Here is a 15,640-nt window from a genome sequence, read left to right on the forward strand (position 1 = left end):
AGCTGAAGGAGGACCCTTCTGGTGCCAGCATGGCTAGCCCTTGGGGGATGTGGCTTAATGAGTTCCACATTGGTTGGTGGATGATTCTTTCCAGGTTTTCTGAGTCTACTTTGTCTTTGATTCAGGGCACTGGAGGGGGTCCCCTCTTCACTGGGACTGTGAGGGTAGGAAAGACCGCCAGGTCAGTCAGGGCTTTCCCCCTTCCCTCCTTGGGGCAGACTGGCCCTGGGTGGTTCCATTTCCTCCTTGTCTCTCTAGGTTGTTTTTATGATGGTTTACCCAGAGCCGAAGGGGATGTGTTCTCCCCTCCCAACGAGAACTGCACCGTCTGCGTCTGTCTCGTAAGTGTGTCGCCTTGCCCATCCAGCCCCCAAGGGCTGTTTCCTTAGCTCTCTGGGGAATCCGAGGAGGCCCAGGACATTAAAGGGGAGAGGGCATGAGCTGGGGTGGGCTCTCCATCTTGCTGTGAATGAGGCTTCAAGACTTCAGGATGGAGACATGCCAGGGTGGGGATGGCCCCGCTGGGAGGAGGGCTCCTTCCCTCGAGGTCCTCTGAGGCAGGGATGCCCTCAGCAGTCAGAAAAGAGTTAACCAGCAAACACAATCCATCTGGTTAGGAAGGGAGGGGGAGAAGACTCCTGAAGAAAGCTCCAGCCAATGAGGCTGATCTCTCTCCAGGCAAAATATTTGCCAATGTAATAAGGGAGTCAGCGTGTAAACATTGGGAGTATGGCGGACCTGTAACCCCAACTGGGCCTATTGGGAGGGTTTCCTGTTAAGTGTGTCTGCTCACTTTCTGACCATTTATATGCAAAAGTGTATTGTCAGGGGGTCGGCTGGCACAGTGAAATTTGCTACAAAATGGATTGGGGGGAACCCAGTAGGCATACCCACCTCCATGCCTCTCAATATTCTGAAGATTCTAGTTGGTCAAGAGGCATTATGCATGGGTAGGAGACTGAGCATGTCATGAAGAGGAGAAAAAACCATGGGGCTTGGAAATCCCTGGGCCCGTTCCTCACCCAGCTCCCCCCACAACCCTCTTCTGGCCTCTCTCAGGCTGGGAACGTGTCATGCATCGCCCCTGAGTGTCCTCCTGGCCCTTGCCTGACCCCTCCACAGTCTGACTGCTGCCCCTGCATTCCAGGTAAATTTCTTTGACTTATTAGGTCTCTGCCCTAGGCCAATCTGGGCCACAAATATTTTCCAATCTGAAGATAGGATTCTTGACATTGTAGACATTGGTGTGTATTTAAAATGGAACAGCTGCTAGGCGAGGCTAGGAGGGACCCCCAGGCAGAGGGAGCCATTCCCTCCTTCACTGATGGGGCTTTCAAAACATTTTTTAAAAACTTGGTTTTTCTTTCCATGATGTGATAAGCAACTGGTGTGACTTTAGCAATTTGACAGAATACATTTACCATTTGGGAGATGCCCTGATCTCATGAGAAAGGCAGCCATGCGGACAGGGCAGAGCTAATTGGAGTCTGGGCTCTTAGGTTGTGACCTTGGACAAGTCACTTCTTCTGTTGAAAGGCCCCATTATCCAGTGGAAGGCAGACTGACTTTGGAGTCAGAGTCCAGAAGCCCTAGCTGCTGGTTGGCAGTGGGCCCTTGCCCTCCCATGGTGCCCAGCTTTCCTTTTCCTGAGCTTCTGGTGTGCAGAAGTCTTGACACGTTTCTCCTTTGCAGTGAGATGCTATTTTCATGGCCGATTCTATCCAGAGGGGGCTGAGTTCAGCGGGGATGGGGACGAATGTACCAGCTGTGTCTGCCAGGTAGGGAGGTGGCTGGCTCTGGTGCTCTGCTCCTCGACAGCTCTCCTGGGGGAAGGTGGGTGACTAAAGCCACAGGGACAATGACAGCTTCATCCCATCTCTCTCATTCTCCCCCCAAACCCATGTCATCTGGTTGTTAGTGGCGGGCGTTTCCATCTACATGGTCAAGGCAAAGGCTGAGGAACAGAAGAGTGAGGCTGATTTCAGATCCTGCCTCTCAGTCCCCACCCTTAGAATAGGCAGCAGGAAGAAATGTGGAAGCCTCCATCTGTTGCTGTCCCCCCATCCTGTGCCTCCCTTGCAGAACGGGGAAGTTCAGTGTTCCTTCACGCCTTGCCCAGAACTGGACTGTCCAAGAGAAGAGTGGCAGTTGGGGCCGGGCCAGTGCTGCTTCACATGCCGAGAGCCCACACCAGCGTCAGGTGAGGATGGCCCACAGACCCTTCCTTCCTCCTTCTTCAGATTCAGCCCCAGCCCCGGGGCTGAATCTGAAAATCTCAAGGTTGGCAGGGAGCTTGGAGGCCTTTTGCATGAGAGCCCAGATTCGAACAGATCTGGACAGATGAAATCATTGGCCCAAATCTAACAAGATGGAATTCACTAGGGGTAAATGTAAAGTCCTGTAGCAGGGTCCAAACAGTCAACTTCACATGTATAAGAAGGAGGGATGTGGCTAGTCATCTGAAAAAAGGTCTGGGGTTTTCAGTGGCCTGTAGGCTTGAGGTCTTGAGGCAGAGACAACATGGCCACCAGTAGAGTAGATTCTTGTACAGATGGCCTCTGAGGTGTTTTCCAACTTTGAGATTCTGCGATTATAGCCTTTAATTGATCGCCCTGTCCTGACACATGCATCATTGCTACAGTAGCCTCAGCAGGTAGACAGACATATGGGCTCTGCTGAAAGCTCTCTGGGGGTGGGGAGCGCACTCCCTTCACGGAAGGCCCATTCCACTTTTGGATGGCTCTGATGAGCTAACTGGCCCAGAAGGATGGAGCGCTGGCCTACGAGTCAGGAAGACCCAAGTTCAAGTCCAGCCTCAGACACTTAACTAACTGTGAGATCCCCAAGTAACCTCTGTTTGCCTCAGTTTCCTCATCTGTAAAGTGGGCTGTAGTAAGGATCAAATAAGAGTATATAATTATAAACTGCTTAGCAGAATGAATGGTAAGTGCTATATACATGTTAGTTATTATTATTAATGATTAGGGAATATTTTCTTTCTATCGACTTGCAATCTACCCCTTTGTGACTTCTGCCCTCTGCTCTTAGGTTCACCCATGCGGCCAAGCAGACCAAATCTATTCCCTCTTCCACATAGGAGTCCTTCAAATATAGGAAGACAGTGAATGTGTCCCCCTGAGGCTTTGCTTCCCCAGGTTAAATATACCCAGTTCCTTCTGCCATCATGTGCCTTGGTCTTCATGAAGATGAGCAAGATGAGATTGGTTTAAGGAACTGGAAAAGTTTTGCCTGTGGGAGCAAAGATGGTGGTCATGACGGGGAGATGAACATGCTGTCTTCAAGTATTTAAAGGTTGTCATGTGGAAAAGGGGTCAGCTAGGTGGCATAGTGGATAGATAGAACCCTGGATCTGAAGTCAGGAAGACGAGTTCAAATCCAACCTCAGGTGCTTTCTAGCTGTGTGACCCTGGGCAAGTCACTTCACCCAGTTTGCTTCAGTTTCCTCATTTGTAAAATGAGCTAGAGAAGGAAATGGCCAACTACTCTAGTGTCTCTGCCAAGAAAATCCAAAGGGGGTCATGGAGCATCAGATTCAGCTGAACGCCAGCCGCAACAAGGTTGGCCTAAATGGTGTCTTCCTTCCACCTCTGAGCTTTCATCAGATCCTTGCTAACTGGTCACGGGCCATCCTCCCCCATGTGCCTTTCCTCCCCCCTCCCCCATTTCATTCCCGCCCCTTCACTGTCTTTTGCTTCTCTCCTCTTGGGCAGGCTGCTCTCTGGATGACAATGGAATTGAATTTCCCATTGGACAGATCTGGTCCCCTGGTGATCCCTGTGAGTTATGCATTTGCCAGGTGAATGACAACCTGCTCTACCTCACTCAGCTTTACCTGTTCTCCCCGGCTTGGGCTAGAGACAGAGAGGCTCCTACTCCCTCCTGTTACCTGGCCTTCTCCAGGGTCCTGTCCTTGTTGTCTGCTTCAGGCTGCCATTTTGTTAGCTCTTGTATAGCTGCTCAGTCCCTTGTGCAATAGGTTAGGACCTAGGGCATTCTGTGAAATCAGATCTGGGGAAATGGAGGTTGGACATATACCCAAATATTTCTATTGGAAAAAAAAACAACATGAGAGGTCATGTGGTGTGGTAGAGAGTGGGCCTGGCCCCAGCAAGACCTGGATTCTAGTCCTGCCTTTGACACCTTCTGGCTTTATGACCCTGGGCAAGTGATTTGAGCTTACTGGACCTCAGTTTCTCCATCTGTAAAATGAAGAGGTTCAGAGGTAGAAAAGCTGTGGCCTCGAAGTCACGTGGCCCTCTATATCCTCAAGTGCTGCCCTTTGACCGAATCCAAACTTCACAGAACTAAAAGTTTGGGATTCATTCAAAGAGCTACCCTTAAGGACCTAGAGGACCACATGTGGCCTCGAGGCCACAGTTCCCCCCCTCCCCCTCCTCTATGGTCCATTTGAGCTGTGATCTCCTGAGAAGAGAGATATCCATCACTGTGCATGCTTTCCAAGCCATTATTAGTGAGCTGAGGCCACAAAACCTCAGTGCCAGTTTGCCTAAAGCATTGGTAAGCATTCTTCAGATCCTCTTCAGCCCTGGGTCACTGTTCTTTGGTAAAGCTTGCATTCCTGTTGAAACAATATGTAAAAGAGGGGCTTCCTGTGCTCTGTAAGGTGGGGATGAATGGGTCCTCCAATGCTGGTGATGAATCAGACTGGTCTCAGCTTCTGTTTCAGTTTGGGAACAATCTGCTGGCCAAGAGGGGTTCCGGGATTTTGCTTTGTTATGGGGCAGAGTTTTGCCTGGTATGGTTCTTCTGGTATGGTTTGGCCAACATTAATCAGTGATCTCCAGCTCTCTCTTTTGTTTGGAAAGGGAGCTGCCTCCTTCTGGAGCAGTGCTAGCTTCATGGGCAGCTTTCCCCTTTCTGAATGGGTGGAGTGGCGAGAAAACCAGGTCTGGTTCCAGGCACCGTCTCAGGGGTTTCTGTCAAGTGCCTCCTTCTTTCAGGCAGATGGTTCTGTGAGCTGTGAGAGGACTGACTGTGTAGAGACCTGTCCACATCCTATTCGGATCCCAGGACAGTGCTGCCCTGACTGCTCAGCAGGTAAGGGAGAAGGGAGGTCCTCTGCTTTCCGAGTCCCCTGTAGAACTCAACTCATCCTAATTGCATATGGTTGGCAGCCCAGAGACCTATGGTTATGGAGTCAGGAGAAACCTTGGAGGATATTTCATCCAGGCAGCCAGCTAATAAACATTTTTAAGCACCAATGGTATACTAGGCACTGTGCCAAGTGCTGGGCATCATGTCCTGGATCTAGAACTGGAGGCCATTTAATCCCCACTATACAGGTGAGGAAACAGAAGCCCCAGATGGTAAATTCTGCCTTCTTAGCTCTACCATTGACTGGTACACAGTGTCAAGGGAACTAGAGGAAGATTCTCAGAGTGTTGGATGGTCCCCCTGACAAATATTTGTCAGACCAAGGAGGACATAGACATGAATTTCATAGGATGGGCTGCTATCTCCATCAGTGGAGAGAGTGTCTACCTCATGGAGGTGATCATGGGATGCAGCCTTTCACTCTAAGGTCGCATCGGATCTTGGATGTGCTAGTTATTTCTATTTTGTCTCCTGAATGGGTATTCTCTGAGGGAAGGGGTAGTTTTGACCTTTCTTTGTTTTCCCAGCCTTTCACTCAGCACCTGGCACATAGTAGGCACTTGGTGAATGTTTTTGATTGATTACAGATCCATTAAAATAGCTTATTAAAGACCAGAGTTTTAAAGCAAGTCTGGGCACCTCACCCTCATTTCCTCATCTGTAAAGTGAGGGGTTTGACCTAAGTGATCGACAAGGTCCCCTCCAGCCTCCATGTTGCATAATGCTAGTGTTCCATTCAATTAGACCTGTAATCATTGAGTACTAAGTGCCTGGATTGGTGCTCCTTGACTTGGAATTTAGATGGCACCTTGAGATGGACACAGTGGCCTCCTGAACTCATAACCAGGTTGGGGAATTAGGACTTGTACATAGTGAGTGAGCTATGTGAAATGACCAGTTAAACAACATACAGTTGCAAACTGTACAATGCAGACAATAAAGTGAGGGGGCTATCAGGAGTGGGAGAATGTCTCTGGGGTTGGAGCTATTGAGAAAAGCTTCATAGAAGAACCTTGAAGAACCCACTGGTGGGCTTTAGGGAGAGAGAAGCAGGGGCCAGGTGGAGAGGGGGAAGATGGTGATCAGAGTTCCATGGTGTCAGGCCCTGTGGGTAACCCTGCTTCCTCCACAGAGGGATCTTGGACTGGGGGTATTCACTTAGGGGAAAGGAGAGGGTTATTCCACTGAGTTCTAGATTCTACTTCTAGAACCCCTACTTCATTCAAAATGCTACCTCTTACCTTAGCCTTCCCTGATTCTGCCTGCCCCTTCCCTAGATAATTATATTCTCCCTCTGGAATGTCCTATATATTGCTTTGGATATACTTTGTATCTAGTTGTGTCCATGACATTTTCCACTAGTAGAATGGAAACTTCTTGTGGCCAGGGGGTATTTTCATTTGTGTCTTTCTGTCTCTAGTGTCAAAGCCCATGTTAGGCAATTGACAAATATTTGTGAAATTGAACTGAGGTTAATTGACTTGACAAACAAAGTAGAAAAAAAAAAAGACCTAGAATGGAATCCAATGTTAATGGGGAAATGGATTTGGAGAGGCAAGCTGGCCAGATGTCATCATGCGGGGGCCAGGTCTGTAACGAGTGTCACAGAAGGTCACTTTGATCCTGCCTTTTTGTCTCTCCTCCCCCACAGGTTGTACCTACACGGGAAGAATATTCTATAACAATGAAACCTTCCCTTCTGTGTTGGATCCTTGTCTGAGCTGCATCTGTCTGGTATGATGGATCTGGAGGGGGCCGCGGCTGGGTCTCCATTTTTAGACCCTGAGCTGTAGGAAACTGCCCATGGCTAACATTAGTGCTGACCTCAGCAGATGTGCATTTGGAACTTGCCCTCTCCCACAAGAAATGCCTCCCAGGGACCTGCCTTTAGTTCATGTCCAACTCAGCTCTGTCTAGACCTCTGTGGGCACCAGCTCCAGCTACTCCCTCCCTCCCTCCTTTCCTTTGTAAAAGGGCAAAAGGGCAGATTTCCCCTCAGGGCCACCTCCCACAATACATGACCACCTTCCAGAATAGCTCTAGCAGACTGCTGGCCTCTTGAACTCAGACCCCGAGGCCTCACAGAACTCCTGAGGTTGTCCCACAGTTGCCAGACCCCTTCTTTTTTTTTTAGCTTGAAAAACTGATGCATGTACTTACTTGAATATATTTAAATATGATACATCAGGCAGTGGTTCAACAAACTCAATAATCAAAAGTTGGACAGTAGATCAAAAAGTCAGTGCTAAACATATTACAAATCAAGTTCTGTACAAGAGAAAGCCAGAGTATTTCACAAGAGTTGTAGTTAGCAAAGGTTTGGTCCATTTTCCTTAACAGTTGGGATAGTAACTGTCACTTTATTGCAAATTATCCAATTTGTTCCTTGTAAAAAAAAAAAAAAGCTCTAAGTAGGGTCCTTCCCCAGTCCTTCATCCCCATAAGCATCCTCTGGCAGCGGACAATTACTAGTGTCCCAGTGAATCCATTCCCGGCAGCTAATTTAATGGAATAGATGAATGTGGGCTGGTTTCACTCTTGCTAAATGAAGGAGATGTTGCCTCATTTTTTAACATTTGGAAAGTGACAGTGACTTGGCAGAGCAGCATGCTGTTTACAAAAGTCCAGAAAGGTAGGGGTTGGGAGAGGGATACAAATCGTATCAAGGATTTTCTCTGCCGTGGAGCCCATGGAAGCCTTTTCTGTCCCTCAGAAAATGGCAGTGCCTTGCGCAGTTTCCATTTATGCATGTTCTGGTGTGAAAAGGGCATCTGCCCTCACAGCTGCAGGGGTCTGGATGGAATACTTTTTGCTTCTGACAACAACTCTCTAGACTTTCTCAGCATCCAAAGCAACAGCAGTTCTCTGGATTCTGAGTGAGTGATCAGGACGGGGCGTTTTACAGACACGTTCACAATGGTCCTCATCAAACTTCCTACGGGGCCCACAAAGAGCCAGTTCTTGTGGATGGGAGTGCCCTTCCATCCCACTGTGTGACACACTTACATTTATTGCTATCCCATGTCAGTTCACCCGGATACACTTTCTTGGTGTTGGAACAATTGTTGCTAGCAAGGGTTTTTATTTGAGAAAGGTGTAACACCAGGCACAAGCAACTTCCAATGCCAGACCCCTTCTTACAGAGAGTGAGGTGCCCGTATTTTGTAGGTGTGGGACATAGCCTTCCTTGGAGGGGGTTTCATACTTCCCCATCTCTGCCTCCCACCCTGCTTCTCATGGCCTGCCTCTCTTAGCAGAACGCAAACTCCATTTCTCATGATTACAGCCACCTGCCCAAACTCTTCTAATAGCACCAAGGCCTTGGGTTCAAATCCCAGCTCTCCTTCTTTATTCCCTGGGTTATCCTGGGCCTTTACTCTTGGCCTCAGCTTCCTGGGCTATAAAATGGGTGGAGGGAAGGGTTCTATTAAACTCCACGATCCCCAGAGATCTCCGTACAGCTTCTCTAAGAGGTCCTTTTGACTCCAAAGTCAACTCTCTTTCATGTTTAGTTAGGCAACAGCAGTCACCAAGAATTTATTGAGCTGTGTGTTTCTGTGTCCTGTAGCTGGGTTCTGTGGCCTGCTCCCCCGTGGACTGCCTCATTTCCTGTACCTACCCATTCCACCCCGAGGGAGAATGTTGCCCTGTCTGCCACGGTGAGTAAGCAGCTCCACCAGGCACCTCTGTGCTCATTCATTCCTTTATTCAGCAAGCATTCACTCATCAGCTACAGTGTGCCAGATAGGGTGCAAGGTGCATACAGAGACAAAAAGGAACTGGCCCGGCCCTCAGGGAGCTTACCTTCTACTGGGAGAAATATCATATGTGCGTAGAAGTAAATAAGTAATTCTCTTTCCATATGTGTGTATGTAACAAGCTGTTGTTCAGTTATGCCTCACTCCTCGTGACCCCACAGACCCTATTGTCCATGGGGTTTTCTTGGCAAGGACACTGCAGTGATTTGCCATTTCCTTCTCCATTGAATTAAGGCAAACAGAAGTTAAGTGACTTGCCCAGGGTCACACAGCTAATACGTATCTGAGGTCGTATTTAAATTCAGGTCTTCCTGACATCTAGGCTGACGATCTGTTATGCCTTTGGGACTCTTAAAATACATACAAACTAAAGGCAGTAATTTTGGGGGGTGCTAGAAATTGGGGGAGTAATATCAAGGAAGGCTTCTTCTAGGAAGTGGCATATCTGGAGATGTTCTAAGGGCAGAGATAAGGACTTTAGACATTTTAGACATGGGAACAGCCTAGGCAAAGGCCCAGAGGATAGAGCACATGAGCAGGAATGATGTATAATATGCTGAAAAGGTGGGCTGGAGCCAGATGGGGATGGGATTGGAATGCTCTATGACTCTGGGTTGGGCACCAGTCGCTCATACGGGTCCTGTTTCTTCTTTCCTTCTGCAGACTGTAACTATGAAGGAAGGAAGGTGGGCAATGGGCAGGTGTTCTTGTTGGAGAATGAGCCCTGTACTCGCTGTACATGCCAGGTGAATGGGGAAGGGACCTGCCCGAGACATTCCTGGACTGTCCCTCAAAAGCTATTGACCCCTATCCTTCTCATTCCTTTCTTTTGGGAACCCAGATGACAGGAAATGATTGATTTAAAATGGATCATAGATTTCAGAGCCAGAAGGGACCTCAGAAGTCATCTAGCCTCATTTTACGGAGGAGGAAACTGAGACCCACAGAGAGTAGGCAGCTTGCCCCAAGCTCATAAGGCAGTTTCTGGTGGCTTAGTGGGTAGAACACTGGATTTGGAATAAGGAAGACCTGAATTCCAGTGCTGCCTCAGATCTTTAAAAGCTGTGTGGGCAAGTCACTTCTGTACTTTGGGCCTCAGTTTCCTCATCTGTAAAATGAGAGGGTTTTGAGGTCCTTTCCAGCTCTAAATCTGTGATACTTAGATGCAAGATTTGAACACAGGTCCACTAATTTGAGAGTCAATGTGCTTTGTACTGGTCTACCCTGTCTCACTGCTGCTCTCTGCCAGCTGTCTTCTCCTGGGCAGGGCCTGGGGTGGGTCTTTTTTCTTGTTTTATGTGGGAATATTTCAATTTGAAGGCCTGAAGGCAGAGGTCCTAAAGGGCATTCCTCTGGGCAGGGCAGCTCACTGGTTCTTTCCTGCTCATGCAGCTTGGGGAGGTGAGCTGTGAGAAGGTCAGCTGCCAGCCAGCCTGTGCTGACCCTGGTCCAGCTTCAGGGGATTGCTGTGCCTCCTGCCAAGGTGAGACCCTCCCCATGGGCCTCCCTCTTCTGCATCATCTGCTTCTTCTTGGAGTCAAAGACTGTCACAGAAGGCAGAAACCTCAGAGGCCATTGGATCCAAGCCCCACCCCCCATTTTACAGATATGGAAACTGAGGCCCAAGGCAGGGAAGTGACTTAGGATAATAAGATTAAAGGTCCAGAGCTGGAAGGGACCCCAGAAGCCATAGAATCCAGCCCCCTACCCCCATTTTACAAATGTGGAATCTGAGGTCCAAGGTTGGGAAGTGATTTAGGATAATAGGCCATCTCCCTCATTTTACAGATGAGGAAACTGAGGCCCAGAAAGGAGAATAGACTTGTCTAAGGTCATGCGAGGTAGAAATGACAGAGCTGGGATTTGAAGCAAGGTTCTTGAGTCCAAAGCCAACTCTCTTTCATGTTTAGTCAGACAACAGTAGTCAACAAGAATTTGTTCAGCACTTACTATGTTCTAGACTCTGTGCAAAGTGCTGAGGATCCAAAGAAAGAAAGATCCGCACTGACTCACATTTGTTGCTGCTTCACAGTTCTTGTCTCACTCTGTCCTCACCATAAGCCTGGGAGGTGGGTGATATTATTAAGAGGTCAGGTGACCCTCCCTTGGTCAAACAGCTATGAAGAGGAAGAGGCAGGATTAGAACTCAGGTCTTCCTGCCTCTGGGTGCTTCGCTGGCTTCACTGTGTTGCAGCTGCCTCCAAACACAAGCCCTGCTCTCAAGGCATAGACGTTGTCAGGTTGAAGGCCATCCAAGCAGCAGGAGGTGCTCGGGACCTGGCAGGCCTGGGGCTGGGGGTAGCACTGGGCTGGTATTCACACTGACTTTGTTTCCCTCTCCCACTCACTTCAAAACCTTCAGGGGTCTTGCTTCCTGTGGAAGGGGTACCTGAGCTGTCTCTACCCAAAGCCTCCCGGAGCCCTGGAGAAGTAACCGTGACCCCCCCAAACTGCAGCAACTGCCCTGGAGTTCCCCAGGCTGATGCTCGGAGTAAAAAACCTCAATACCTCCAGGTCCTGTTGAGAAAGAATATGTCTGCTGTGGAGATTTTGCCCTTGGAACCCCTGGGGCCAGAGCCCTCTCACTTGCCCCAGCAACGGCCAAGGGCTTTTCTGGGTTCCTGTTCCTCACCAGGGGCCTTGTGCCTTGATAACTTCACACCGGGAGCCTCTCATCTACCTCCTGCCTCCCCAAAGGTTCCTTCATCTCTGCCTGCCATGTCAGTGACTTCCCTCCCACCATCGAGGGTTCCGGGAACCCTTCGTGCCCCTTCAGGATCCAAGGGGCCTTTGCCAGCCATCATCAAGGTGACAAGATCTTCTGGGCCTGTTGAGAACAAGCAGGACCCTTCAGAGCCCCCCACAGTCAGTTCAGTGCTTCCTGGGGCCTCTCCCAACATTGCTAGACTCTCTTCCTCTCCTACAGGTTCTCCCAGCTCTTCCTGGCAGAAGCCTACAGAGAATCTCTCCCATGAAGGAGAGCAGAGTGTATAACTGGGCCTTGTTTGGAGGGCTGTGCCAGGAAGCCCTTGGTGGAGAATGGGGAAGGAGAGAGAGAGAGAGAGAGAGATTGATTGATGGATTGATTCCTGGTCCAGATATTACTTGGGATAGACTTTTGAGATATCCCTGGTGAAAGGGATGGGGAAGAAAGGCTTAGCTCCCACTGGACTTCCAGCTGATCCCAATGGTACCAAACCCATTCTCGACAGGAATGGAAAACTGGGCGAACCCCAGATCCTTCCTTTCCCCCAGACGATACAGAGCCCAAGCAGATGGTGGAAGGAAGCAGACCATGTCCTCAGCCATCTGGTCAGGTCTTCTTCCTGGCCTCCTCTCTGATTTCCTGGGGAAGGTCAGGAATTTTGGGAGCTGGAGGAGGTGTTGTAGTTGAACCAGGTGTGGTTCCTGTGCTTGTGTAACACCCGGAGCCTCTTTCTTAGCCTGAGGTTTCCCAATTAAAGGTTTTCTCAGTTACCCCAAGCTTGCCCTGCTCATTCCTGCCCCTCTCTTTTTCTCATCCCTCTCTCCACCAATAATCGGGGCTCAGGATAGCCAGGGACCATGGAGAGTTTAGATGGGAATTGAGAGCTATATTCTGAGACATGGGAATAAAAATGAAATCTTTGATTTGCTTGGCTTAAGGAACTTCCTGATAAGGAAACTCCCTCTGCCAATGTAGGTTGGCACCTCGTCTCCAATTTATGTTCGGAACAGAATTTTCTAGAGTGTTGAAAAGTTCAGGAAACCATCCAGGGTCATGCTATTCTAGATGAAGAAAAATCACCTCTTCAGTTCTGCATTCCAGTCTAGGAGAAAGTTCCTTCTCTTGATCTGAAGGGAACCCCGCCCCCAGCCTAGCAGCCAAACCTTGCATACCCTGCCATGTGGAGCATGGGGAAATTACTTAATTCCTTAGAGGGCCAGAAGCTCTTTGAGAGGAGAGAGCACTTCATTCCTTGCATTTGTGTCCCTGGGGCCTAGTAAGAGCACCTGGCATATAGGAGCTGCTTCATAAATAATTGTGGATTGATTGGTTGCTGTGTCTTGAATAGAAGTTGGATTCAGTTCAATCCAATCTAACAAGCATTAAGCACCTACTCTGTGCCAGCTGCCAAGATGCAAAGACCAAAATGAAAAGGTTCTTGCCTTCAACAGGCTTACTTTCTATAGAAGGCAAACTGTATATACACATATAAGAAATACAATGAAACTGCAAGGTAATTTGGTGGGTGGGGGAGGCGCCACCCACTGGAAGGATCAGCGAAGGTCTGCAGCTGAGTTTTGAAGGAACAAGGGATTCCAAGAGATGGAAGGAGAGTGTCCAACCTTAGAGGACAAGGAGTGTGTGAAGAGCCAGAAGATAGACAGGCCCTAGAGATACCTGCCTTTCAGTGGGTGGACTGATCCACTTGAGGAAATTAATTTCTAGGGATGAGATGTGAATGTTTGGAAGGGACGACATGAGGGGTCATGGGACCCCAAACATTTTTAGCACCAAAGCCTTGAAGTGTCTTTACAAATCTGGGCATGAACTCTCCTATGCTTGACTCCTCATGCCATCTCCCCCCACAAAGTGGTGGCAAACTCATCTCTCTCTTCTAAGCAGCTAAAGCAGACTTTGGGCATGTTGGGGCATCCCAGAAAGGGGCAGAGAGCCCAGATTCTTGCCCTGACAAGCCAACTTTTTGGGCCTTTGGTAGTTGGGACCAGGGACCCTCTTGCCTAGGCTTGGCAAGAATTCAGACGAGAAAAGCACGTCATCAGAGGGGCTAATGTCACTATTATCTGTCCTGCTCAGAGATCATCTGAAATATTGGGTTTTCTCCCAGTTAGGAAAGGATGATGACAGGCTAGAGAGTTTCAACAAAGGCAAGGAGGCTGGGGGAGGGCTCTGAGCCCATGGCACAAGACTTAGTTGCCAGAAATGGGGAAGTTTACGTCTAAGAAGAGTGGACTCATTGAGTCAAGTATATGATGCGTTGTCACAGGGAAGAGAAATTGGGCTTGTGCTGCACAGCTCCAGAGGGTGAAAGGGTGTTTCAAGGAGGCACGAGTGGACCAGATATAAGGAAGAACCAATCATTCAGTTGTGTCCAACTCTCCATGACCCCATTTGGCATTTTCTTGGCAGATACTGGAGTGGTTTGTCATTTCCTCCTCCACTTCATTTTACAGAGGAGGAAAGTGAGGCCAACAAAGTGAGGTGACTTGCCCAGGGTCACACAGCTAGGAAGTGTCTGAGTCTGGATTTGAACTCAGGAAGATGAATCTTCCTGACCCCCAACATGGCACACGGTGCACTGTGGTGCCATCTAGCTATCCTAATCCTACCAATCAGAGCTGTCCAAAAGGGGTATGGGCTGTCTTGGGAGATGGTGGGATCCCTCTTACTAGAGGCTCTCAGATGGAGGCTGAATACTCACCCAAGGTGACTAAGATTCTTTTTTTTCTCCATCTGAGTTAAACCTAATGGTCCCTGAGGCCCCTTCCAATGCTGAGATTGCTGATGTTGTAGACTAGGATCCCCCAGATGCCCTTAGCCAAGCACTGATAGTATTTATACCGCATTTTGAGGTTTGACCTGTTCTTTCATTTGATCTTCCCAACAATGCTGTGATGTAGGTACTATAACTATACCCACTTTATAGATGAGAAAACTGCGGCTAAGCAAGGTAAAGTAACTTGCTTTACACACAGCTACTAGGTATCTGAAGCAGGATTTGAATCTGGGTCTTCCTGACTCCAATCCCATCTACTATGCCACATTGTTCCATTTGGCTGTGAAACATTTTGGAGTGAGATGTGTATCGACAAGCTGTGAATGCTGCTCTCGGGAAGATGCTCCTGGGATAAAGAAAGGCGAGGGACATTTTGGAGCAAAATAGAGGTAATTCAGGCCATTTTCATATTTCCCTCATGCCTTGTCTGGGAGTCCCCTCTGTCAGTGGAATCACAAGATGCATTACCAGATTTTCATAGTTGACTCTGAAGGTGGCAGAGTCATTGAGCCTAGAAGGGACCTCAGAGGCCATCTAGATAGACAACTCTCCCATTGTCTATAGAGGGGAAAACTGAGGCCCAAAGAGATTAAGTGACTTGGCCAAGGTCACAGAGACAGAAATAAGTAGCAGAACTGGGCTGCAAACCTTGGTCCTCTTGACTCCAAATCCAGGATTCTTTCCACTTCACCACCTTAGCCCTTGTCTCCTATTTCCCATGCCCTTGGTGTTCTAACCCATTAATGTGGTAGAGAAGTAGGGATGATAGAGAAGCTAGTCCATGGGCTAGATTTCTCTTTGCTTTATTAACATTCAGGGCTCTCTATCCAACCCACCATCCCAGCGGAGGAGCATTTGAGAGAATATAAATATTGGGAACTTGAAGGGGACTGAGCAAGTCACCCCAAAGCCCTGAGGGTGCCAGGGTTGCCAGGCCAATCTGGTTGTTTCCTCTGTCAGAGATGGTAAAGTACTGGTGCATAAAGATGTCCTCAAGGATCCACAGGTCTGAGTTCATTGTTGAGAAGTCACTGGTGCAGCCTTCATTGTTCTGAGGAAGAAGGCACAAGAGAGAATGCTTGGGCTATAGCTGGAATACATGGTGGGCAGTGAAGAAAGGACAACCCAGCTCTCCAAGGCACCAGGGGACCTCTCAACCAAGAATAGCCCTTCCTCAAGGCTTTTAATCCCTCTTTGCTCTGTTGGATCCCAACACAAGGCTGCCCTGACTCTTGGCCTCAAAGA

General features: G+C 48.7%; 2 protein-coding genes across 3 annotated transcripts in view; both read left to right on the forward strand.

Moving 5' to 3' along the window:
- VWCE (von Willebrand factor C and EGF domains) overlaps positions 1-12,371 on the forward strand; it is a 34,010-nt gene extending 21,639 nt beyond the window's left edge. Inside the window, exons 10-20 of one of the 2 annotated variants that reach the window (XM_069108561.1) lie at positions 259-341; positions 1,060-1,147; positions 1,693-1,778; positions 2,083-2,200; positions 3,732-3,817; positions 4,983-5,079; positions 6,788-6,870; positions 8,705-8,795; positions 9,558-9,640; positions 10,287-10,377; positions 11,257-12,371. In XM_069108561.1, the coding sequence (XP_068964662.1) occupies positions 259-341; positions 1,060-1,147; positions 1,693-1,778; positions 2,083-2,200; positions 3,732-3,817; positions 4,983-5,079; positions 6,788-6,870; positions 8,705-8,795; positions 9,558-9,640; positions 10,287-10,377; positions 11,257-11,888 (1,538 nt within the window). In that variant the 3' untranslated portion in view covers positions 11,889-12,371. The remainder of the gene's footprint in view (positions 1-258; positions 342-1,059; positions 1,148-1,692; positions 1,779-2,082; positions 2,201-3,731; positions 3,818-4,982; positions 5,080-6,787; positions 6,871-8,704; positions 8,796-9,557; positions 9,641-10,286; positions 10,378-11,256) is intronic. The other variant, XM_069108562.1, reaches the window with a different exon arrangement.
- The window catches only part of PRPF19 (pre-mRNA processing factor 19), a 353,360-nt gene that overhangs the window by 5,458 nt on the left and 332,262 nt on the right, over positions 1-15,640 (forward strand). The window lies entirely within an intron of this gene.

Source organism: Petaurus breviceps, unplaced genomic scaffold, assembly GCF_028583685.1.
Source record: "Petaurus breviceps papuanus isolate PSGF00001 unplaced genomic scaffold, PetGlider_PUasm1.0 90397, whole genome shotgun sequence".
In the NCBI taxonomy this organism is placed as follows: domain Eukaryota; kingdom Metazoa; phylum Chordata; class Mammalia; order Diprotodontia; family Petauridae; genus Petaurus; species Petaurus breviceps.